This window comes from Pseudovirgaria hyperparasitica (assembly GCF_010093815.1).
Source record: "Pseudovirgaria hyperparasitica strain CBS 121739 unplaced genomic scaffold EJ05scaffold_2, whole genome shotgun sequence".
In the NCBI taxonomy this organism is placed as follows: Eukaryota; Fungi; Ascomycota; class Dothideomycetes; order Acrospermales; family Acrospermaceae; genus Pseudovirgaria; species Pseudovirgaria hyperparasitica.
The window spans coordinates 1,336,605-1,358,728 of NW_022985550.1; the positions used below are offsets into that span (position 1 = coordinate 1,336,605).

Here is a 22,124-nt window from a genome sequence, read left to right on the forward strand (position 1 = left end):
AGGACTGGTAATTGAACGAGTCTGGGATCTAGGGGGGAGGGGGAGGGGGAATCCATTTGCGTGTCCCGAGCAAGCATTCTCTGAAGCCTTCTTCCCATTCTTTCCATCCTTCCATCTCTCTCATCCATGAATGATAATTAGATATCCTGCCTCCGAGTCGATGATGAAGATGATGCTGCTGCTGCTGCTGCTGATGATGGATGATGCTTGTGCCTGTCCATGTGCTACCTTACCCTACCCTACCCTACCATACCCTACCCTACCCTCCACTAACTAACAAACCCCCTCCCCATTCCCTGCCGACACGAGGTCTCTCCTAAGACGCGCACGCGGCCTTACCGCTCTGCAGGGACTACTATTCTCGATCTTCCTTTCCTCTCCACCCATGAAGCTGCTGGCCGGCCGCATGCACCGCGGCCGCCTATTTCTTTTGTTCCTCTTCCAATTCCATCTCTCTCACACTCACACACACACATCCCTGCTCTCATGTCTACCTACCCTCGTTACTTGCCGTTTTATTCCACTAATCGCGTTTGCGTATTGCTCTGCTGCCCCAAACCCCTGTGTTCGGCGACCTACTGCTGCATATACAACAATGAAAACAACATTAACAACACTAATTACTGCTTGTTTTGAATACCTGTGTATGTATGTATGCATGTGTGTGTGAGAGGGTATCTGGCCGCCGAACCAACACCCTCCTACTAATCATCAAACGTCAATACGAGAAAATGCGCAATCTTATTGAATTTTGTCGTCCCTTTTTTCTGAAACGGAGATGGCTCCGTCCCGTTGTAAGATGGGCGGGCTGGGCGTGCGATATTAACTTCTTCTATCGTATCCTTCCACCGTCGTCGTTGAAGCTGCCTTTCCACGCCTGTCATTTGTGGAACTTTCCACGCGATTGTCTTCTTCTATGGTGCCCCCCTGTCTCCCTTGGCCCACTGCAGCTCGTGTTGTCTTGCTCAAGCGAAAGGCACACACCACCACCACCACCACCAGTGCGTTGCAGCCGAGCACTCCTATCTTCCAACTTTCCATAATCACAACGCTAGATTTGTCTTCCAGTGGTCTAGAACGACACGCGAAACCACTCCTTGTTCGTTCGTGCTAGTTAGATGTCCATATACCCTGCCATTGTTGTATGATGTTGTTATTGTTGTTGTATGTTGTTGGAAGGGGTGGTGTAATTTGACCTGCAGGCGCCACACACACACACTCATACACATCCACGCACATCCACGCGCATCCACGCTTTCTCTCAGGCACCACCACCGTAGATCTGATAGCTAATCAATCAGACCACACATACACACACACACAAACCACGCGAATGGATGCGCGCCCCTGCCTGGCTTAAACGTTCTGAAACCGACGCAATCTGACAGGCCGTTTTGTTGGGTCTTGTCTTTTCTAGAATAAATGGATTATTTGCCAAATCGAACCGTATCTTGACCTTGGCTTCCACAACCACGAGGACGGGCAGCTGAGGCAAGAACAACTGTTGTTGTTGTAGGACGTTTATCTTGACAAGGACTCCTGTTATCGCTTCCAACGCAGGTCCTACGTCCCGACTCACCTACACTGCTCACCACGAGCCGCGATAGAGTTCTTACCAAAGAGAGCCCAGTAGATTGGTTGACGGGTTTGCTGCTCTCCCCAAGGTAGCGAGGGCTAGCTGGCTGGCTGGCTGGCTGGCATATGTCATGTCCTGTCATGGCATGTCATGTCATGACATGTCAAGGACGCAAAAATGGCTGTCTGCCTTGGGGAGACGAGATCCACGGGACAGACAGACAGGCAGACAGGTACGTAGGTAAGCCCTCCCCCCCTCCCCATGTCGACGATTGCGCTTCTGCGTCAAAGGACTCGCCTGCCAGTGACTTGTGGAATAATTACCTCTTCTTTCATTTTAAGGAGGAAGGAGGAAGGAGGAAGAGGAGATGGGCTTCGGATATGCGAGCCATGCGTGCATGTCGGAAGGTGCCGCTGCGTGACTACTCTCCTATCCTATACTCTACTCTCCTCTGCTACATTCGACTCTACCATGCTAGATTACAATCGCTGCCCTCTCCAAGCCTGTGGACAGGACAAGGTCAGGTCAGGACAAGGCCAGGAACAAGCGACCTTCAGGTCCTTGACCGCGAAACATATTGCCCGATGCGGTAATTGGCACTGATTCACAGCCTCATGGCTACCTACTGCTGTGGGGGTCCTCCCCTGGGTCAGTGGCCATCTTTCCCACCCCCCCTCCTCTCAGGTCGGAGAGTTTGTTAGGCATGCCAATATGTTGCCGGGATAGTTCTCCTGTTGATGATGGTGGTGTGCACGGTCGGGTCGATTGTGATGAGCCTCGTGCGATTAGCTTGGGTGGGTGGGTTGTGCGTGTGCGTGTGTGTGTGTATGGGTGTGTGGGTGGGGAAGAGATGCATAATTAGAACAGTGAGCGGTTTCTGGAGAAGAGAAGAAAGGGTGCCTGATTCGTAATGTGCTATGTATATGTTTAGTGAAAGAGAAAGCACTGCCGAAGTAATGACTAGTTCCTAGCTAGCAGATCGCATCCATTGCAACTTCCATTTCTTTTTTTCTTTTAATAATTCTTCTTCTCCCGAGCACAACGTTGAGATAGGGATAGAGATCCATCCATCCATCCATCTGCCCATCTGTCCATCTGCCCATCTGCCCATCCCCATGATCCGTCGCATGGACCACGTAAGCAAAGCACAGCACCTAATTACATCCATAGATAGATGATAGATGCGAACTTTGCGCACCTAATTATTCGGTCTGCGCCAAGTCTCCTTGTCACCATGAGTCACGTTGACGAAGCCGCCAAGCGGTCCTGTTTCCAACAAGACCTAATTACAACCTGCATCACCTGTACACACACACCTGCAGGGACAAAAGACGCCATCCATTTTCTAGAATGATCGGAGAAGACAGAGCTAGCTAGGCAGGCAGGGCGTTCACCGACTTCTCGAATACAACGCAGCACGCAAGCAAGCAAGCAGGGAGAAAAGCACACAGCAGCAGAGTGCCGTGCATAGATGCGTAGGGCTGGCCAGTAGAGATAGGCGGGTGCGGGAGAGCGGTACAGTCAGATGGAAACCGTTGCTAGGTACTGTATGTAGGTAGGTAGTGTAGATAGGCTGTGATGTGATGCGATGCGATGAACTGGAACGGAAGCCAAAGTCCCACACGGGGGCCACGGGTCATCATGGGTCCATCCCGAGTAGCAGTTCGAAGAGGCCGTCCGTCAACGTCGTCGTCTGTCGTAATGTGAACGACTTGTCGTTGGTGGATGTCATGTCCGCTTCGTTCGTAGTCGGACGGACGAATACCTAAAACCTAGTCAATCCATGGATATACGCACGCCCGCACGCACATAACAACAATAAATGGGATTTCCATGGCGCCGGCAAGATACCGCCGCCTCGCGAACACATGAAAAAAAAAAGCCGATACCGACGACGCCACGGCCGATCTATTTAGAGCGCAGAGAGCAGCAAGTGCGAAGAGATATGAGGATGACCAAGCAACCGCTAGACCAGGTAGTTGGTTGTATGTAGTCCACTAATTACTCTGCCTCCACCCCCCCCCGAAAGTCTCTAACCTTAAATCCAATAAAGGAACGGGAACGGCTAATGGCTATAATGGCTAATGGCTATGGCTATGCTATGGCTATTACCGCTACATTGTCGTTGTTTGGGGGGGGTTGTTTCTATAATACTACTACGCACACACACACGCGCGCATGCACTTACTACTACTGTGCACCGGTCGGTCTCGTAGAGCAAGCAGCAGCAGCACACAAAAGAGTCATCTGGTGTCAGTGGAGAGAGGCTCGTAGGCAAAACACCAAAGAGTCCTAACGTTATGCAGTATTTGCGCCAACACTCTGGCCGGCCGCTTCGTCGATTCGATTCGATCCCCTCACCCGTCACCCACACACCCACACCCATGCCCCGGGCTGAATGATGATGAATGCTTGAAATCGTACGTTTTGTGTGATCAGTGCGTGGTGCGTGGTGCTGCGTGGTGCTGTGCTAGAACCAAGAGTTTTCCCCCCCCGTCCGTTCGGCATTCTATCCTGTGCGGGACAAGCCTCGACTAAAACGCATCCATCACTCGCAGAGTTGGCTCTCCCGTGTGTGCAGGACGAGGGAACTGCTTAGGGGCCTTTTCCGTTCGTTCGTCGGGGGAAGAGAGCAGCGGTGAACATGGACCCCGGCATGCAGCTGAAACCCAGCAGGACGTCACTGCTACACTGCTACACTGCTACACAGAACAAGGTCCAGGGATGGGTTTTGGGCCATGTTGTTGTGTTAATTAACCGCCATTCTTTCGACTAGCCACTGGCTGCTGCAACGTTCGAACCTTTCGTATACTTCCTCGTCGCATGTCGAGCCCAATCAGGGGGTGCCCGTGTATTTTTGGGCGTAGGTAGGTGGTATCGCGTGCTATGGTATTGGGTGTATAGCTTTGTTTGTGTTGTTGTGTGTGGGTGGTGGGGCGCGCGCCCAGTTGTAGCTGGAGAGAGCCCAGAGCCCCGCGCTGTTGGACAAGTCGAGTCGAACATGAGCCATAGAATTAATCAACCAGATGCATGATGGATGAATGAGCGCGAGCATTTGCGACCGCCTTCACATGTCCCTGGATCTGTCTGTCTGTACACTATGGCCGCTGTGTATAAGACACCGCTTGTCTTAAGACCGACGTGGACGGAAGACCGATGATTAAGGAAACCACCAGAATGAATCATATCTTTTGACAAGATTGCCCGGCCGAAATCAATAATATGTATGTCATGTGTACGGGTTGCCTGTTCCGATTGAGCGTACTGTTATACGATATGCCCCCGTGGACCGGATCGTACGGAAGAACCCACATTACCCAACAACGTCCGTCCAACAACAATGCAACATATAGCCCGGAACCGGCCTGCTGCTCTCTTCTCTCCAGCCCCCAGGTGTGAGTTCGTGCCATTTTCCTCATTCGTATAGTGTGTGTCCAGTCGGCCGCAGCAGCACCAGCACCAGCACTAGGTGTCGTGAACAGCATGCTGCGTCTTGTCTAGATAATTATCAAGAAACTACGCCATGCGTGGTGGTGCCCACTATGTACTATCTTTGTGACCCGACTAGGTTTGAATGGTGGTAGTGGTGTGTGTGTGTGTGGGCATCTATGTTGGCAACCCCCCTTGTCGCCTTTCTCGTGGAGACGCAGCGACACGAGCGCAGAATGATACCTGATTGGAAGGAGAATGCGAGGAATCAGTACATATGGATTACTGACCGACCAGCAAACACACACAGACAGACAGATGGATGGATGGAAGGCCGCGTTTACGACTGCAGCCCTAGCGAATCTGGCTTTTGGTTGTAGCCAAATTTGCGGCAATTTCTCGAGAGCTAAATGCGAGAATGCATTGCTCAGCCCTGATGGCCGGGGTGCCGTTGCATCCATGTACGGGGGGGTGTTGTGCTCTCTAATCACCGCCTCGTGGTGTGGCCCGTTCTCGCGAGACGGCCATGGACTTTCCTATGTGCACACACTCCCGCTCTCCTCTCCTCTCCAATTGCACTTTCGCTCCAACGAACCTCTTTTACGCATCGCACGGCCCTCGCCACGAGAAGGGGGGGAGGGGGGAGGGGGGTGAGGGTCCCATATCTCTCTTTCTCTCTCTCTCTCGCATGCTGAACGATGCCTTTCTACCTACAGCTCCAAGCTCTCTGGCACCACAGAAAGGCTGGGCTTGCAGGGGGGGTTCAGTTATCACAGCCCTCAAGATAAATATATGGAACATCTGCCCCGAGTTCACACCAGTTTGTTGGTTCACTTCTTCTTATTCTTCAGCCTTCTTCGTCTTCTTGAATCATCATATACTACTATATACTCCTGATCTATCATCCTTGGATATTAGGCTTCTCATTCAAGCTTGTGTGTGTGTTTACACCTAACCTCACCACATACCAAACACCATGAACCGACACGCCGCATACACCTACCCGCAGCCTGCCCAAAGTACTCACAGATATTCGGGCACCAGCAGTGCTTTCTCCGCCAGCGCAAATCCAAACGAGGACTGGACAAAGATCTCAGACCTAGCTGAGCGCCGGAGAATACAGAACCGGATCGCGCAGCGCAACTACCGTAAGTCCGCCGCATAGCTCCGAGATATATATATCCTTTTTTTTCCATACCAGATTCCTAATACTGCCACGCAGGCAAGAAGCTCAAGAAGCGATTGGAAGACCTCGAGAGACGCGCTGCCTCGAATTCAGCCTCGCCAGAACAACGTCCCGCGGAGCTGCACCGGTCGGATTCCCACCAGTCGAACGGATACGCACAGCACGAGGCTCCCCAGGACTCGGACCGCCACTACAGCAGCAGACAGCAGTCCCACGACTCGTACCAGCAGCACCACCACTACCCAACACATGCCAGCCAGGACGACCGGGGCCTGTTTGCGCATCAGTACACTCGCCAGCTCTCCACGTCGCCGCCACCGTACTCGTATGCAACATACCCAAGCCACGAGACTGTCTCCTATTCCACCTATCCTCCACCCTCAGCCTATCAAGCCGGTGCGACGGCCGACTCGGGTTACACGCCGCCATACCTCCCTCCTCTCTCCTCGGCCTATCCGAACACGCTGCCGAGCATGGTGCATCCGGTCAAGCAGGAGTACTACGGCGAGGAGGTCATCAGTCCGTACAGCATGAGCTACGCCTCCATGGCCGGGATCGACATCCCCGCCCCTCTTCACTACGCAGACTCACAACACAACCCTCAAGTAAATCTCCCCAAGCCACACCCTCACCCATATCCACATCCACATCCACATCCACCTCGTCATCACTGAGAGAGAGAGAGAGAAGAGGAGAGGAGAGACAAGCTGCACCACCTTCTTGTGTATAAAACGCGTTTTCATGACGCGCCCTCTTTCGTTCCCCACCTTACTCGCTCGCCCAACACAACTTTCTCTCATGAACAAACAAACTCGAACCTCCATTTGCTGACTCGCGGCCTGCCTCAGACTCCTCCTCTCTCTGATTCATTCGATGCCTCGGTCGCCGGCTCACCACCGGACTCGTCGGCCTATCCTACCACGCCCGGCTCGTCTGTGGCGGGTTCTCCGCCCATGTGCATGGACAAGCATTGTACCAGCTGCTCATGATGACGATGAAACATGATGAACATGATGATCATGATGACGATTGTGATTGGAGGAGAGAAAGATGGGGAATATGCGGGCGAAGCAAGACCCGGAATTGTATAACACATTCAAACTCAACCCTCTTTTTTTTCCCTTCTTTTAAAGGATATTTCATCCGCTTTTTTTTGGAGGGGCTTGTATGCATGGATAGCGAAAAAGCATCATGAGACGGTCTCCCCCTCAACTCATGATGTGGTGGATATGGCGTTTACAGGGTTGGGCAAAGGGGGGAGTTGGGGATGGATAGGGAAGGGAAGGAGGGGAGCAAAGGGGCTCCTCGTCCGCGTCCTCGTCCTCCTCCCACCTCAGCGACGACAAACAGTGAGAATTAGCGGGAACTTTTTTGCATAGCGAAAGAGAGGCAGGTAGTGGGCAACACCGCTTTCTGGAATGAGACTTTTTTATTTATTTATATTCTACTCTTCATGAGGTTCTATCTACAACTTTCCCCCTCCCTCCCCTTTACTGTAAAGGATAGCGGACAAGTATACTATGGAGATATGTAGTGAGAGATATGATATGCTGCTACTGCTACTGCTGCTAGCTAGCTAGTATGACGAAATGGAATTTAAGCTAAGCTACTTTTTTTGATTGACAATGAATGCAATGCCCTTCGTACGATACGTATTCTTCTATTCAGCTCAGTAGGCTAAACCTTTTGAGTCACAGGTTAACGTTAGGGCCCGTGTAGAGAACAAGCCCCTACCTACGTCACTTGCTACCGTCAGCTAGGTTCCCCGGGGACGGGTGTTACTAAACATCAGGTTAGTTTGTCAGCAGCGAAGAAGAAGAAGCACCACCACCACCACCCGACAACCTTAGTATCGACAAGACAAAACAAAGTCCTATGCCTAATTATGCCCATGCCTATGCACTATGCCCATCTATTCATGCATCTCGCATTCGGGGGCAATGCTAGCTTAGCCTACAGTAGTAGCTCCCTACCTACCTAACTTAAGCGGGTCCCTTGATCGGTCAGCAACGAAGAACATCGCCTTACCTACTACTACTAATAACACTACAGGGCCTAATTAACTAAGGTCATCAGCGGGTTGTGCTAAACCCTAAAACCTAGCCCTAAACTCCGAAAACTTTGGGTGGAGGGTTTTTTTGTGTCTCCCCGGCCCCGGCCGTGAGTGAGTGGGAGGCCTTGGAATTGTAGTTGGTTTGTTTGTGCGCCCTTTTGTCGTTCACCGGTTTGTGTTTGGGTGGGTGAGTAGGTAAGGCCGACCATTCCATTCCATTCATATGCGTACCTAATTAAGGGAGGGGTGGGGGGCCGGCCGGTTCTGTGGCCCGATATCTTGGGGGGAGGGCGTAGATGTTGTGGTTGATCTGTCGATGTAGGCTAATTAGAGGACCTCTCACGCTTTCGCTTTCGCGATGGATATATCTGTGCCCCTACTACTACTACTACTGCTACGTAAGGTGTAGCAGCATTGTATTGTTTAGCCAGCATAGTTCGAGGCGTCTGTCTTCTTCCCTTCTCGCGCGCGCGGGGGTCGAGAGGATAGACTGACACTGGGAACTCTGTTGGATTAGATATTAAATTGCTCTGCTCTGCTTGGTTTTGGGGAGGGTTCAAGCATGGTTGGCGGGTGGCATGCCCAGGCTCTCTCCAGGCTCCAGCCTTGCTCGCTCGCTCGCTGCCTTTCTGGCTGGGACTGTTCCCGGACAGAGATGCTGCGGGCTCTGTCGTCCTTGACTCCTTGTTCTTGCGCGCGCGCACACATCCCATCCACTGGAGATCTGCTGCGTGGTCTACTGTAGTTACTTGTCGCTTAGCTGGGGACGCACGTCGGGGTGGTGTGCCGTATGCGGTCCATCCAGAATGGATCCCATTGCCTCACGTGTCTGCCCCGAGTGTCTCCCAGGAACTAATCACTTACTCATTGCTATAGAAGACCCCGATATATACCGGATTAGGTATGTGCGATCATGCTGTCTCAGCAAGAAGAGGGTCAGTCAATCCTAGACTGGAGAGGGGGCCAGGTCCTGATAGACCTGTCTACCTATAGGTTGGGTAGGTTAGTCAGGCGTGGGAGGTGCGGCAAGGATCAGTAAGAGATGATCGGTTCTACCTCCTCGTGTGTGTGTGTGTGTGTGCCATGGATAGTGACGAATCGTTTTCCCCTTTCTCCTCTCAGCCGCGAATTTCTCTGCCAGAAACCCTACCCGCACGAGGATTGTGTATATTTTGTCCAGCTTTGCTCGGAATGGATAATGGTAGCGTTAGGACATGCTGCTTTGTTAGGGAGGGGGAGGGGGTCATGAGCTCGAACATTATCCCGGTCTTTTACACGCGTCTCCCTGTCTTTTGTCTTTGCTATACGACAAGCAGCGTTGTTAATGATTAATAGGCATGGGTTAGATGGTTGGTTCGGTCGTCGTGGAGCTGCTGCCCACTACACACACACACACACACACACACACACACACACACACACCCCCTTCTCCCAAGTTCCGCGGAAGAATTTTAGACAGCCTGTGAAATCCTATCACTAATTATTACAGTATTCTCTTTCGACCCAGTGAGATGTTGAGAAATGAATGTTGCGGCTGGGTCCTCGGGGGTCGTCGGCCTTAATCACCTTACCCGTCGACCGTTCGCTGGAGACGCGCTAGTCTCGCGACGCGTTGACGCGATCCATCGTTCGAGCTAATCGCCCTTTTTCGAATCTTATGCATATCTCACTTTCGTTGGCTCGTCTTACCTGCTGGCTTAATTAGACCAGGTTCCACGCACGCCATCCATTACCAAACGAGGACCGGGCCTAGCATTTCCTGAAACTCAATTCCGGACCTTCTTTAATCCCGGTCTCGTCAATTAACCAAACCCCCCGCCCGATACCCGCGCCGTGGCCACGATACTGTTGTCCGCATGAAGCCTCCTTCGAGAAAGCGGGTCAAGACCGAGCGTGCCCGGCGCATCCTGTCTGGCGGCGCAGCTGGCCCTCGCGACACGTCCGACGACGAATCTGCCGCTGCAGATGCGGGCTGGACATGGATTTACGGCGAGCCAGAGGAGGAGGAGGACACACTCGCCCTAGCTTCTTCTTCCAAGGCAGCACCAGCAGGAGCAGGTAGTTCGCGCAAGAGAAAGGCCCCGGATCCAGATCTGCCAGCGTTGCCAATCGTTGGGGCGCAAAAGGGCAATGTGCATGTCAAGGTCGGCGATCCGGTGGTGCTGAAGGGCACGCAGAATGAAGTCTGGATCGGCATCGTCCAGGAGCTCTTCCAGGACGACGATGCCAATGATATGATGGCCAAACTGGTCTGGTTCCATTACCCGGAGGAAGTCAGAAATAAGACTAAGAGGCGGACGGATGCACTTGCGGTACGGCCCACGTCATGTCATCTCTCCTGTCGAGAGAGGGCCACGTTTTTGCTTTGCTGAGGACAGTGCTGATGTAAGACAGAACGAGATCTATATATCCTCTGCATCCGACGTCAATTCCCTCGAGACCATCAACGGCCATGCCAAAATCCTCTCGCCGGGCGTATTTAATGCGCGATATCCTACCGGTGTGATTGGGAAGAGGTCCAAGGACTACGGGCGAGTCTTTGTATGCAGACGTGGCGTCACTGTGCGCACAGCAACGTACACAGAAGAGTTCATCTGGGAGAAGGTCTACAAAGGTGCCGAGGACCTGGAGCCTCTCCTGGACCTCGTCACCTCCCAAACCAAGCCCACGAGGAAGCGTGCGCCGGCCAAAGCGAAAAAGGAGAGCTATGTATACGACGACTTTGTCGCAGATGAAGACGACGATGACGACGACGAGCCAAAGACGCCAAGAAAACGACAGAAACTCAAGGGCGCCGCAACGCCTACATCTGCACGCAAAGCACGTACTCCGAGCAAGAACTTCCTCACGCCGACCCACAAAAGGATCGTCGTCAAAAAGCCACTCGAGTTCACCCCGCTAGGCACTCGAGTGCTCTCCCCGTCAGCCCTTTCGTCGCCGTTCCAACTCGCCCGGAGCCAGCTCCATGTGTCCTCTGTTCCTGCTACGCTGCCTTGTCGGGAGGAGGAGTTCTCCACCGTATACTCGCACCTCGAAGCAGCCATCACTGATGGCTCAGGCTCCTGCATCTACATATCTGGCACGCCTGGGACGGGCAAGACTGCGACTGTTCGAGAAGTCGTAGCGCAGCTCAATACAGCCGTTGTAGCCGATGAGCTCGATGATTTCATCTTCGTCGAGATCAATGGCATGAAGGTCACGGATCCTCACCAGTCATACAGCCTTCTCTGGGAAGCCTTGAAGGGCGATCGTGTGTCTCCGTCACAGGCGTTGGATCTGTTGGAGCGCGAGTTCTCCTCTCCCAGCCCGCGACGGATACCATGTGTCGTGCTCATGGACGAACTCGACCAACTGGTCACCAAGAACCAGAGCGTCATGTACAATTTCTTCAACTGGCCTAGTCTACGACACGCTCGGCTGATCGTATTGGCTGTTGCGAATACTATGGATCTGCCCGAGAGAACACTGAGCAACAAGATCTCTAGCCGACTAGGTATGTATTGTTCCATTCTTTGTTGATTTCTCATCTATGCTGTTTGAGTCGTGCGTGTTTGCTGTTCTGCACACACACACACATACACACACACACACCCTATCCACCACCCCCTTTTCTTTTTCCACATCGACTATCCAGGAATACCCTCTCTCTCTCCTGCCTTCTCCTCGGATGGACCAAGGAAAAGCATATACCAGCAACTGCCGGCGCCGTTTCTTTTTTTGGAAGAGCTGCGCTGGCGTGCATGCAGCCTTTCTTCTTTTTTTGCTTTTTCTGGCTGCACTGTCGCGTGTTTGGAATCTCCTCGGCGAAGGCTCCGCCCCAGTCCCACCGCGCGAGAGAGACTATGCCGCCCAACACGACGCAAGTCTTGCTATGTAGCACTCGCGCAGTCTACCCTACCCTGCCCTGGCCTGGCCTAGCATGGCATGGCGAACAAGAATCAGGGCCAGCCAGCGACGGGCGGGCACACGACAGGCAAACACACGCCGCCGACCGGTACAACAACCAACTTTTTGGGGTGACATTCTTTGCGCCGGGGCGGGCCATCGGGGTTCCGGTCAACGACTCGATGCTCCAATTAAGCGTGTGCTGCGCAAAAATCAAGACGCCTTCTGAAGATACGTACGGGACGTGGTGGGGACCTTTTTTCTTGTCTTCGCCCGCCTGGGTCGGGTGGATCCGCTCGTTTATTCCTTTTTACCCAAAAGTCAACGTCACATGCATGCATGCACCCAACCACGCACGCACCACACCGAAGTCCATTTCTTTTTTCGTTGCAAGCGCGAACTACGCAAGGTCCAACAGGGAACGGGCTAGTAAACGACGAGGCTGGCGTGTGTCCCGAACACCCTCTCCTTTGCGGTCTTGGCTTTTCCATTGTCTGTTTCTGCCTCAGGCATGCATGGATACGACTGCTGTCCTTCGGGACTTCCGTCTTGGCGCTCGGTCCTCCTAGATCTTGCGATCCGCGTATTTACCTTCATGGGCATGCATTTTCCAGGCTGCTCCGGTTCTGCCTGAGGCGTCCTCCCGCGTCGGACATCCAAACCCCCTGTCTTCTATACGCGTATCTGTGCATCGTCGTACCGTACACGATACGACACGACACAGACCGCAACTCCTCGTACTATCGTTCCTGTCATGCATTCATTCATGTATCCATTCATTCAGCCTCCACCGCCCCAGCCCCAAACACGAAACCACAACCCATGGCGTTCAGCTTTTGCTAACCTTCCCCTGTGTGCACCCACAGGTCTAACCCGTATCACCTTCCCCGGCTACACCCACGACCAGCTGATGCAAATCATCCACTCGCGCCTCTCCAACGTCCCAGACCACATCGTCCACCCAGACGCCGTCCAGTTCGCCGCCCGCAAAGTCGCCGCCGTCTCAGGCGACGCCCGTCGCGCCCTCGACATCTGCCGCCGCGCCGTCGAGCTCGCCGAAGCCGAAGACGCCGCCTCCACATCCATCTCCGCACCTGATGATCCCGCAAGTGCCCCTGACCCCCCAACCCCAAGCCGCTCACAACGCGCAAAACAACACCCATCATCATCATCATCAAACCTCTCCCCCAACAAGAAACGCATCCCAGCCCCCCTGCCCGCGAAGAAGGTAAGCGTCACAATCGCAACTATCAAACGCGCCATCGCCGAGGCAACGTCCAGTCCGCTCCAGCAGTATCTACGTGCTCTGCCCCTTGCCTCGAAGCTCTTTCTTGCTGCGCTGCTGGCGCGCGTGAGGCGCTCTGGGGTTGGCGAGGCGCTGCTGGGCGATGTGCTGGATGAGGCGAAGAGGCTTGCGCTTACGGCGCAGGTGGAGGGTGTGGAGCGGTGGTTGTTGGGTGGTGCTGGTGGTGCTGGTGGTGCTGGTGCTGGGGGAGGTGGGGGAGGTGGGGGAGATGGTGATGGTGGTGGTGGGGATGCGGATTCTGCGGTTGCGGATTTGGATGGTGGGGATCGGGGGGACGATGACGATGATGGTAATGCCGACGATGACGTCGACGAGGAGGGAGAAGAAGAAGAAGAAAACGAAGAAGCAGAAAAAGAAATAGAAAACGAAGAAGAAGAAAGAATAAAGAGCAAGAGAGCGCGCGGCACAGACGGGAAGAGCGTGCCCCGTGTGCTGGGCCTGGGCAGTGCGGCGGTCGAGTTGATGGAGGCGGGCGTTGTCGGCTTGGAGAGTAGACGGGGGGAGCGCGTGGGGAGGGTGCGGTTGGGTGTTGGGGAGGAGGAGGTGCGGTTGGCGTTGCGGAATGATGAGGAGGTTAGGGGGTTGGGGTTTGGGTCGTAGGGTGAGGGTGAGGGTGTAGAGAGGGAGGAGAGGGGGGAGGAGGGGGATTGGTGATTGTGGGGTGGTGATTGGGCGTATTTATTGTGTGTATGTATGTGTAGATGTATGTATAGATTAGGTGTGCATGTGTAGATGTATAGATGTATGTAGGTGTATGATAGAAGGCATTCCTTCCTTCATTCATTCCATTCGCATTGCATCGCATAGCTAGACATGCTTTTCTTCCACGAAATCATGTCTATGAGGAACCCGGTTTTCGTCCCTTGGGTAAAACCTACACCCCACACATCTCTCTCTCTCTCTCTCTCCTCAAACTCCATCCACCCGTTGTATATATAGATAGATAAAGAGAAAGAGAGACGTGTGTTGTGCATCTAAACTCCGTAATCCCATGCGCACACACTGCACATCACTCAGTACAGTCCAGTGACCGATCTCATTTATGCACAGTGTGCCCTGTTTGTCTGCCAGTACACCTGCCTGCCTATCCTGCTTGCCCTGCCCTACCTCTCGCACGCCCAATCCAACGACCCAACTCGCATGCTATTGACCTTACAAGCCAAGCCAACCCAAGCTAAGCCATACCAAGCCAACCCAAGCCAGCCACCCACATGAGAATGAAAACAAACTCAAACGAGCAGAAGTACAAGTTCACAAAGAACGCGCACACAGGACCATCTCCATCTATCTCATCGCCCACACGCCACCGCAAAGGGGCAAGCACCTCTCTCGAGAGTTCCGGGGGAGGAGGGCCTCAGAGGAGGAAGGGTCTAAAACTTCCGACGGCCAAGCGTAGGCTTCCAGTCAAGCGGGTGTGATTCAGGCGTGGCGTCATCGTCGAGTTTCCACATTTTGACTGTTTTTTTGGGGGTTTAGAGGTTAGCTTCTTGTTGTTGTTTTGCAAACTTTTATGACACTTGTCTTAAGGGAGGGGAGGGGAGGGGGAAGGGGATGTTGTTCTTCGAAGCAAAGGGACGGACTTACTTGACTTGTCTGCTTCGCCGGTGATGAGGCGGAGGCCGGTGCGGTCAAAGGTGGAGCTCATGATGCCTGCTTCGGCGTCGAGGGAGCCGGGTTGGGCGATGCTGTCCTGGTGCTGGAAGCGGTGGCCCGTTTTCCAGTCCCAGAAGCTGATGGTGCCGTTGTCGCCTGTGCACGGGTGTGTGTTGTTAGTGATCAGTACAACGGATATTCAAGGCAGGCAAACAAGCAGGCACTTACCGCCGGAGAACAGGACGTTGTCCTCGTTGACGCTGAGCGAGGAAATGATGGAGTTGTGGCCGTCAAAGTTCTGCATGAAGGCGCCCTCGGGGCACTTCCACTGCTTGATCTGCCCGGAGCTCCCGCTTGCAAAGGTGAATTCCTTGGGGTGCACCGCGAGCGATCGCACGCCCTTCTTGTGGTGTGTCAGGACGCCCATCGTCTTGCCCGCCGCGAGATCCCACATCCTGATTGTCGAGTCTAGAGAGGCGCTGATGACCTGGGGGTCGGCTTCTTGACACTTTAGGTCTGCCACTGTGCCTTTGTGGCCGCTGAGCACGTGGATGTTACTCCGTGTCCGCATGTCCCATACTCGACACACTCCGTCTCTGCCGCCCGTTACCAAGACATCTAGCGTCGGGTGTAAGCTGAGCGTGTAGACACCGCTCAAGTGTCCGTGGTAGTGGCGTATCACTTTGTTCGTCTCCAAGTCCCAGCACTTCACCATCTTGTCTTCTCCGCACGAGAACAGGTACGGATGTCGCGGCGACACCGCCAGTCCACGAACAGTCGAGATGTGCCCGGTCAAGGTCAGCTTCAGCATCCCAGACGCCAGGTCCCAGATCTTGATCGTGCGATCGCCCGCTCCGCTGGCAAACCACTTGTTGTCCGGCTCGACTGCCAACGCCCTCACCCAGCCCAGATGCCCTGAGATGACGCGCATGAGTTTCCACGGCGCATGCCAGTCCGGACGCACTTGTCTAACAGTATCCTTGCGCACAAGAGCCGTGGAAGGCGTGTTCTTCTGCAGCGTAGGCCCAAGCGCATTGGGCGCCGACCCAGTCCCTTTCTTCCGCACCGTAAGCGCCGTGGATATGTCTGACTTGGCCGCCGAGCCCTTCTGTGCCACGCCTTCTATCATCTTGCGCATCTTCGGGTCTGTCGGTTGCTCGTCAGCGGCATCTTGGCCCTTCTTGCTCTTCTTGCGCGCGGCGGCGACGGCGGCTGCGTTGGCCTGCTTCGCTGCGAGTGCGGGGGGGAGCTCTTTCGCGTCTTCGAATTCGTTCCGTATCCGCGTCGATATATATGATGTGTCTGCTTGCTCTCGGGGTGATGGGCGCGACGGTTCTATCGTGAATCGAGGTGTGAGGGTGTGATCGAGCGCGGCAGGCGACGCGAAGTCTGCTGCGAAGACTTCGCGTGTTCGTTTGGCGGAGTTTCGTAGAACGGGCAATGGGTTCTCTGATAGTGTAGCCATGACTGGACGTGTATGGCTGTTGTGGGCGGCGTGTAGTTGGTTGGGTGATGTTGTAAACTTTTGAGATTCATATTAGCCCTAGCTTGTACTCAGATACCGCTGCGGAATATCACCGGCGCGGTTCCGAGACCGGACTGTGGATATATCATCACAGTGTCCGATATAACGTCTCTCCTGTCCGACTAATTATCATGCTGAATCGTCAAGTAATATATTGCAAAACAACTATCTTTACAGTAAAACTATACAAATCACCAAAGAAATTGATACAAAACATGTACATCCACTCGCCAACTCTTTTTTCTCCAGCCATCTCTTCTTGCGTAGCCCAGATTCAGATCTTCCCAAACGGACATCCACCCCTGCCACTGCCCATCAAGTCCTCCACGCCCTTCTCAAACTCCTGCAAGCCCTGCCCCTTCATCGCAAAAGGCCCTACCTCCTCAACTACATATCCCTCACTCTGCCACTGTTTCGCTGGCAGCGCAAGACCAAACACCCATCTCAACGCCCCCTGAACACTCCACTTGTACCGTTCAGGCACATACCAGGGCTCCGCAAGATACACCTTCCGATACAGCTTCCCCGTCTCCTTATCCGGCTCCTCACTCAGGAACCCAAACGCAGTCCGCCTCGGCAGCGCCGCATACCGCATCACAAACTTCCTCATCTTTAGAGTGGCATCAACGACAGACTGCAGCCACGCCGGCGGCTTGTCGTACATCATCGCAATCCTCAACCGCTCATCCATCAGCGTCGCCGTTACCAGCCGTCCAAACTTGGTGAAGCCTTCGGACTCCGGCATCCCGTAGGTCAAGATCTTGGTCGTATGGTCTGCTACCGCCCGGTTGCTCTGCGCAGGCACCATGTACTCGGCCTCATACGCGTCCGCCCACGCAGCCAGCTCGTCGAGCCAGTGCAGGCCATCGCGCCACTCATCGGATGCGAGGAGCGGTGGGTATGAGATGCCCATTGCGTCGCCGACGGATTTCCAGAAGACGCCGAAGGCGCAGAGCTCAAGTGGAGTGAGGGCTCGCCATTCGTGGCGGGCGATCCAGCGGGAGGGCTCCAGGGCGAAGAGGGCGAGGGTGTAGAGCATGTCTGGATTGGAGATTTTGCCGGCGCGTTGGTATTTGCTGTGGATGTAGTTCATACGGGATATGCCTGAGCAGGCGCGTTTGGAGGATGGTGGGTTGTTGAGGAACTCGCCGATGAGGATGGTGGTGTCGACGGCTCTCTTGATGGTGTTAGTTTCGAGGCAGATAGTACAGCACGTACGGAGAAATGAACTCATACCTTCCCAGCTGTATTCTTGGCCGAGAACTCGGTCGTCTTCTGCAACAAACTGCTGATAGTTGGGATGCCATATGTCCTTTGATCTGGTTAGCACACGTGTATCATCCCTCTACTATGCTCGAGCAGGCCATATCCTAACTCACTTGAAGAGCGCAAAGTTCAGCGCCTTATCCACCATATATGGGAATTCCCAGTCCATCACGATTCGCTGAATCTCGTACGCCTGATCCACTGTCATACTCGCAAGCTCCTCCTTCGTGCGCATAGGAAAGCGCCGTTGAAGGTCATGCAAGCGACGGAAGCGCAGCGCCTGACAGATGCCCAGATATCCGAGGATGGATAGCGATGCGATAGGCCTCCATTGCTGCAGAACTGTAGCAATAAGCTCCATCGTATGGCAGAAGTGAAGCTGCAACAACAAGTACAATATATGCAACGATGGACCAGACCTATCACCACCCGCCCGAGGTACGTTTGAGAATGTGGGGTTTGGGCAACGTGGACCCTTTACTCCGGAAGCTGGATGTATCGAAGATTCCGACAAGAATTGTTTTACATTTGACCCACTAGCTAATCGAAGAAATAGCTGTATGCCCTGCAGAGGTGCTGTATGTATTGAAAATGCACAGTAGAAGCTGCGATATTTTGAGCTATCGGGTAGTCAGGCAGGCAGAAATTCGGAGCGCGAATATAGAGGTTCGTCATGGCCCGTTCCACTACTAGGCTGCCGTCGTGCGGCGTACATGAATGAATGGCGTGATATGGCGTTACAGACAGGACAAGATGAGAACTGTGAGTCCAATAGCAATGGTGGCATTACCGAATCTTGAGATCACATCACGATTGGTTGTATCCGAGTCGTATCAGATTGTACTGCTTGAGTAGGACAGGCAGCCTAGTGACCTCTGCAACAATCTCCAAGAACCAGATCATGCGAGACGACCGGAATTAACAAAGTATAATTAATGCAAAAGTCTGCTATACCATACCATATTCATTAGAGTTTGGCCACGTGCAGCAAAAACTTTGAGATTCTGGGTGGTTGATATGTAGTTGGAGGCCACATAAAGGTGAGGAGTACTCCTGGCGAGCTGGTCACATCACAGTAAGCACAGTAGATACGAAGATTGTTTTAGTACACTAAGAATGAAATTATTATCAGATAGCAAGACGCGATGCACAAGCATCACGTCGTAACGTCATAAAGACATGGCCACGAGTCAATCCCATACGGGGAGACATCAGAACCGACCAGTCTGTGAGATCAAACAATCGAACGACAGGCACCATTCGTTTGCGGCAACGACAAGTCGAAGCCGGACCGAGACGGTGAGAAGCAACCAAACAGTGACAATGAAACTTTTCCTACACTGGAGAGGCATTGCCCTCTCCAGCTCCCCGTTTAAATCATGAATAACCAAAGTTTGCGGACTACTGAGGGTTGTCACTGAGAGTTGCACTGAGAGCCAGTGTCTTCCACCTCTCAGCCTCAGCCTTCAGCTGCTCCTTCTCATCCTCAAGTTCCTTGATACGGTTGGACAGAGTCTGAACATGCTCGTACTTGCGCTGGCGAGAGTCACGAGCAGCAAGAGTATTGCGAGCTCGCTTCATTGCCGCCTTGTCGTTAGGGTCGACCGCGATTGGAGGTAGAGGACCTTTGCGGCGACGAGGCTTGCTAATACCAGCGTTCATCGCAGGAGAAGCGTTGGTGGACGACTTGCGACGATTTGACTGATCAAGGACAAGAGGAGAGTTGGTGCTGGAGGCGCTGGACTGCGCGAGCGATTGGGTGCTTGGGTTGCGCTCGAGGGGCTGAGAGAATGACGAAGAAGCGTTATCGGTGGAATCGGGGAACAAAGAGTACCAATCGTTACCGGTGTTGACGTCCATGGAGTTGTCAAACATCGGGGACGTGTCGAAGCTACCAGACATGAACGGAGAAGCATCAATATCAGGAGAAGTCAGGTTGGTGAAAGCGGCAGATGGTGGTGCAGAGAAGCCATCTTGGTGCAGGTCCTTGGGAGAGACAGTTCGAGTGGACGTGGACGCGTTCGAAGCACCGTTGATGGATGTGAACTTCACATCTGTGGTGGAATCACCAAAGATATCATTCAGGGAGGCATCCGACGCGAAGTCGTTGTGGCCGAAGCCACTGCCGATCCCGGGGAAGAGGTCGAAATCTGACGGACTTGAATTAGAGGATGTGTGAGAGAGTGGTATATGCAGTGACAAAGTACCTGTAGCCATGGTGCCGGTTGCAGTGTTCTGAGATCTCTGACGAGGGTATTGATGCACGTTCGGGGTGCTGTTGCTATGGAAGAGAGGTACCGGGGGTCGATTTGACGGAGGTTGCTGGTTTTGAAAACCGAAAGAAGACGTCGGAGCCGAAGTGGCGTAGAAGTTCGATTGGTTAAACGCTTGACCAGGCAGAGGAACGCTGGGTCGACGAAGCGGCTGAGGCTTGGTCGGTTGATCGTAGAGTACGAAGTCGGTCGCAAAAGTTGGTTGATTCGATGATTGCCTTGAGGCTGGGGGAGCTGGTGAGGAGGGCCATGTTTGCTGTTGAGAAGCCGTGGTGAACGACGGAAAGTCGGACAGGGTAGTAAGCGGCGAACTGAAGATGCGCGAGGCAGGACTTGAGTTCACAGATTCCTGAAAGGAAGACTGTGAGAAGGGGGGTTGAGTGGGGATTTGAGTGGTTGGTTGGTGGTTGGAAGGTATGTTGTCGACGTTGGGCGACGTGAGGGGTGAGAAGGTTAGTAGGCAGCCATGATCATCGACTGTCTGTGTTGGATGTGAGTGTGATTGTGTATAGCAGGGAGGTGGTGAGAAAAGAAGAAGAAGAGGAGGAGCCTGGGGCGCTGAGGCGAACCTTTTGTAAGATGCAGCAGGCAGAAGTGCGAAGGCGGAGTGGCGCTAAGGGTGAGAGCACGCTAAAAGTCCTTTGACTCATACTTCTACATCCAATAGCAGTGCCCGTCTGTCCTGGACCCCGGGATGCGCACGTTCACGTTGCTTCAACGCGACACATGCACAAGTACATTTCCTGCAAGACATGATTGTATGCTCCTGTCAATTGCGCGTTAATCGATACCAATTACATCTGTACAGTAAATGTGAGGGTGAGCTGCAGTCTGGCTGGAGAGAGGACGGGCGTTGGGGTGAGTCGTGTCGCGTAGGTGAGCTTGTGGACTGTCAAGAGCCAAAAGCGGTATGGATTGAACGCCCCACCAGCCGGGGTCATACTACAAAGTGCGCGCCCTTCAGCTGACAATTAGCGCCTTTTTCGGGGCATCGCGTCCACTAATTTGACTTCTCTGCGGGCTTACGGGCTGCCTAAGCGTCGTTGTTGAATTACTCCGCCCGCCCTAATTACTTGATCGAGACACCGAATGCGCTGACTCGGAGTTAATTGTCTCCTGCTTTGCTGCCTGCTAGGTTCGTTTCAGCCTACGCGTACTCCGACAGAAGATCTTCCATCTCTTCAAGAAAATGGACTGAAGTCGTGTTGTTGCAATACTTGAATACTCTAGTAGACAATTAGTAGATAGTAGAATAGGGCAAATGCGACATGCGACAGGCGACAAATGCCACATGCGACAGACGATCCCCCGCGCTTGGCATCTGCAAGTTGTCGGCAACGTTAGAACTAATTAATACACCGTTGGATTCCAGTAGTCATTCCGACATTTCGCGACAACGATGCACGTGCCAGTCTGGGGCCAAGGCTGTGTCTGCCTTAGGCTTTTGACTCATTCGTGCATCGAGTGTGTGCGTGCATCGAAATACGAGACTCAGCCTCCTCCTTCAATACAGTCGTCGTAGCTTCAATTTCAGCTTTAGTCTTTGGCTTTCAATGATCGACTTCATGCGCGTTCGTATGCATTGACGATCTCTGCCATGAATTAGCACTTGCTTCGCTACCTTTTAACAGCTTCTGGAGTATCAATTTTGCGATGTCTTGATTGGTTGTATTTCCGATTCCGAAAGATGGGCACCTCTTTAACTTCATTGATGATCCGGAGCCTTGCCTCGACAACTCAGCGTGGGGAGTGAAGGGCATAGTAGACTTGCCAGCACGTTGCTGATAGAATATTGCCTGGAGGAGCTGCTCTTAAATACTGGCTCCCCTCCTTCATGTTGACTCCCCCATGGTTCAGCGTGATTCATACCCAAAGATGCGTCACGCCAGAATCACCTAATCACCGCCCAACAGTCTCCCATGTTCCACGCGTTTCCCTGCCAGCAATGACTGCGACTTCTATTCAATATGGAAGACCTGCCTACGTTCGAGTGACTCAGACGCCACCTTTCTCCAATATTAGCTGTGAAGTG

The 22,124-nt window shown here is 53.3% G+C and overlaps 6 protein-coding genes across 6 annotated transcripts; 2 read left to right on the forward strand and 4 right to left on the reverse strand.

The window, feature by feature from the left end:
• Positions 1-620: 620 nt before the first annotated feature.
• Positions 621-1,813, reverse strand: EJ05DRAFT_535290 (uncharacterized protein; the record flags this gene model as incomplete). Its single annotated transcript, XM_033749238.1, has 5 exons — positions 1,617-1,813; positions 1,323-1,579; positions 1,216-1,282; positions 985-1,051; positions 621-640 (listed from the first exon to the last, which is right to left on the reverse strand). Exons 1-5 carry the CDS (start codon positions 1,716-1,718, stop codon positions 621-623), a joined length of 513 nt encoding a protein of 170 aa, XP_033604445.1. The 5' UTR covers positions 1,719-1,813.
• Positions 1,814-5,599: 3,786 nt separating this feature from the next.
• Positions 5,600-7,179, forward strand: EJ05DRAFT_472932 (uncharacterized protein). Its single transcript, XM_033743282.1, has 2 exons — positions 5,600-6,153; positions 6,228-7,179. The coding sequence occupies exons 1-2, from the start codon at positions 5,982-5,984 to the stop codon at positions 6,863-6,865; spliced, it is 810 nt and encodes a 269-aa protein (XP_033604446.1). The 5' UTR covers positions 5,600-5,981; the 3' UTR covers positions 6,866-7,179.
• A 2,448-nt stretch (positions 7,180-9,627) lies between these two features.
• On the forward strand, positions 9,628-13,522 carry EJ05DRAFT_448386 (P-loop containing nucleoside triphosphate hydrolase protein; the record flags this gene model as incomplete). The annotated part of the gene is made up of 4 exons (XM_033742301.1): positions 9,628-10,556; positions 10,639-11,737; positions 12,996-13,238; positions 13,338-13,522. Coding segments are annotated over exons 1-4 (1,983 nt in total), but the record flags the coding sequence as incomplete, so codon positions are not given.
• Positions 13,523-14,805: 1,283 nt separating this feature from the next.
• Positions 14,806-16,493, reverse strand: EJ05DRAFT_482798 (WD40 repeat-like protein; the record flags this gene model as incomplete). The annotated part of the gene is made up of 3 exons (XM_033745204.1): positions 14,806-14,891; positions 15,020-15,184; positions 15,257-16,493. The coding sequence occupies 3 exons, from the start codon at positions 16,491-16,493 to the stop codon at positions 14,806-14,808; spliced, it is 1,488 nt and encodes a 495-aa protein (XP_033604448.1).
• A 198-nt stretch (positions 16,494-16,691) lies between these two features.
• Positions 16,692-18,647, reverse strand: EJ05DRAFT_507597 (uncharacterized protein). The gene is made up of 3 exons (XM_033747939.1): positions 17,933-18,647; positions 17,790-17,865; positions 16,692-17,730 (listed from the first exon to the last, which is right to left on the reverse strand). The coding sequence occupies exons 1-3, from the start codon at positions 18,178-18,180 to the stop codon at positions 16,828-16,830; spliced, it is 1,227 nt and encodes a 408-aa protein (XP_033604449.1). The 5' UTR covers positions 18,181-18,647; the 3' UTR covers positions 16,692-16,827.
• Positions 18,648-18,904: 257 nt separating this feature from the next.
• Positions 18,905-20,742, reverse strand: EJ05DRAFT_535295 (uncharacterized protein; the record flags this gene model as incomplete). Its single annotated transcript, XM_033749239.1, has 2 exons — positions 18,905-20,573; positions 20,662-20,742. 2 exons carry the CDS (start codon positions 20,740-20,742, stop codon positions 19,221-19,223), a joined length of 1,434 nt encoding a protein of 477 aa, XP_033604450.1. The 3' UTR covers positions 18,905-19,220.
• Positions 20,743-22,124: the final 1,382 nt, after the last annotated feature.

Bases quoted from the DNA above. Each gene is read 5' to 3' on its own strand.
- EJ05DRAFT_472932 (XM_033743282.1), top strand. From the start codon at position 5,982: ATGAACCGACACGCCGCATACACCTACCCGCAGCCTGCCCAAAGTACT. The intron at 6,154-6,227 runs GTAAGTCCGCCG...ACTGCCACGCAG, and splicing joins GATCGCGCAGCGCAACTACC to GCAAGAAGCTCAAGAAGCGA.
- EJ05DRAFT_507597 (XM_033747939.1), bottom strand. From the start codon at position 18,180: ATGGAGCTTATTGCTACAGTTCTGCAGCAATGGAGGCCTATCGCATCG. The intron at 17,866-17,932 runs GTGAGTTAGGAT...ACCAGATCAAAG, and splicing joins CTGAACTTTGCGCTCTTCAA to GACATATGGCATCCCAACTA. The intron at 17,731-17,789 runs GTATGAGTTCAT...AACACCATCAAG, and splicing joins CCAAGAATACAGCTGGGAAG to AGAGCCGTCGACACCACCAT.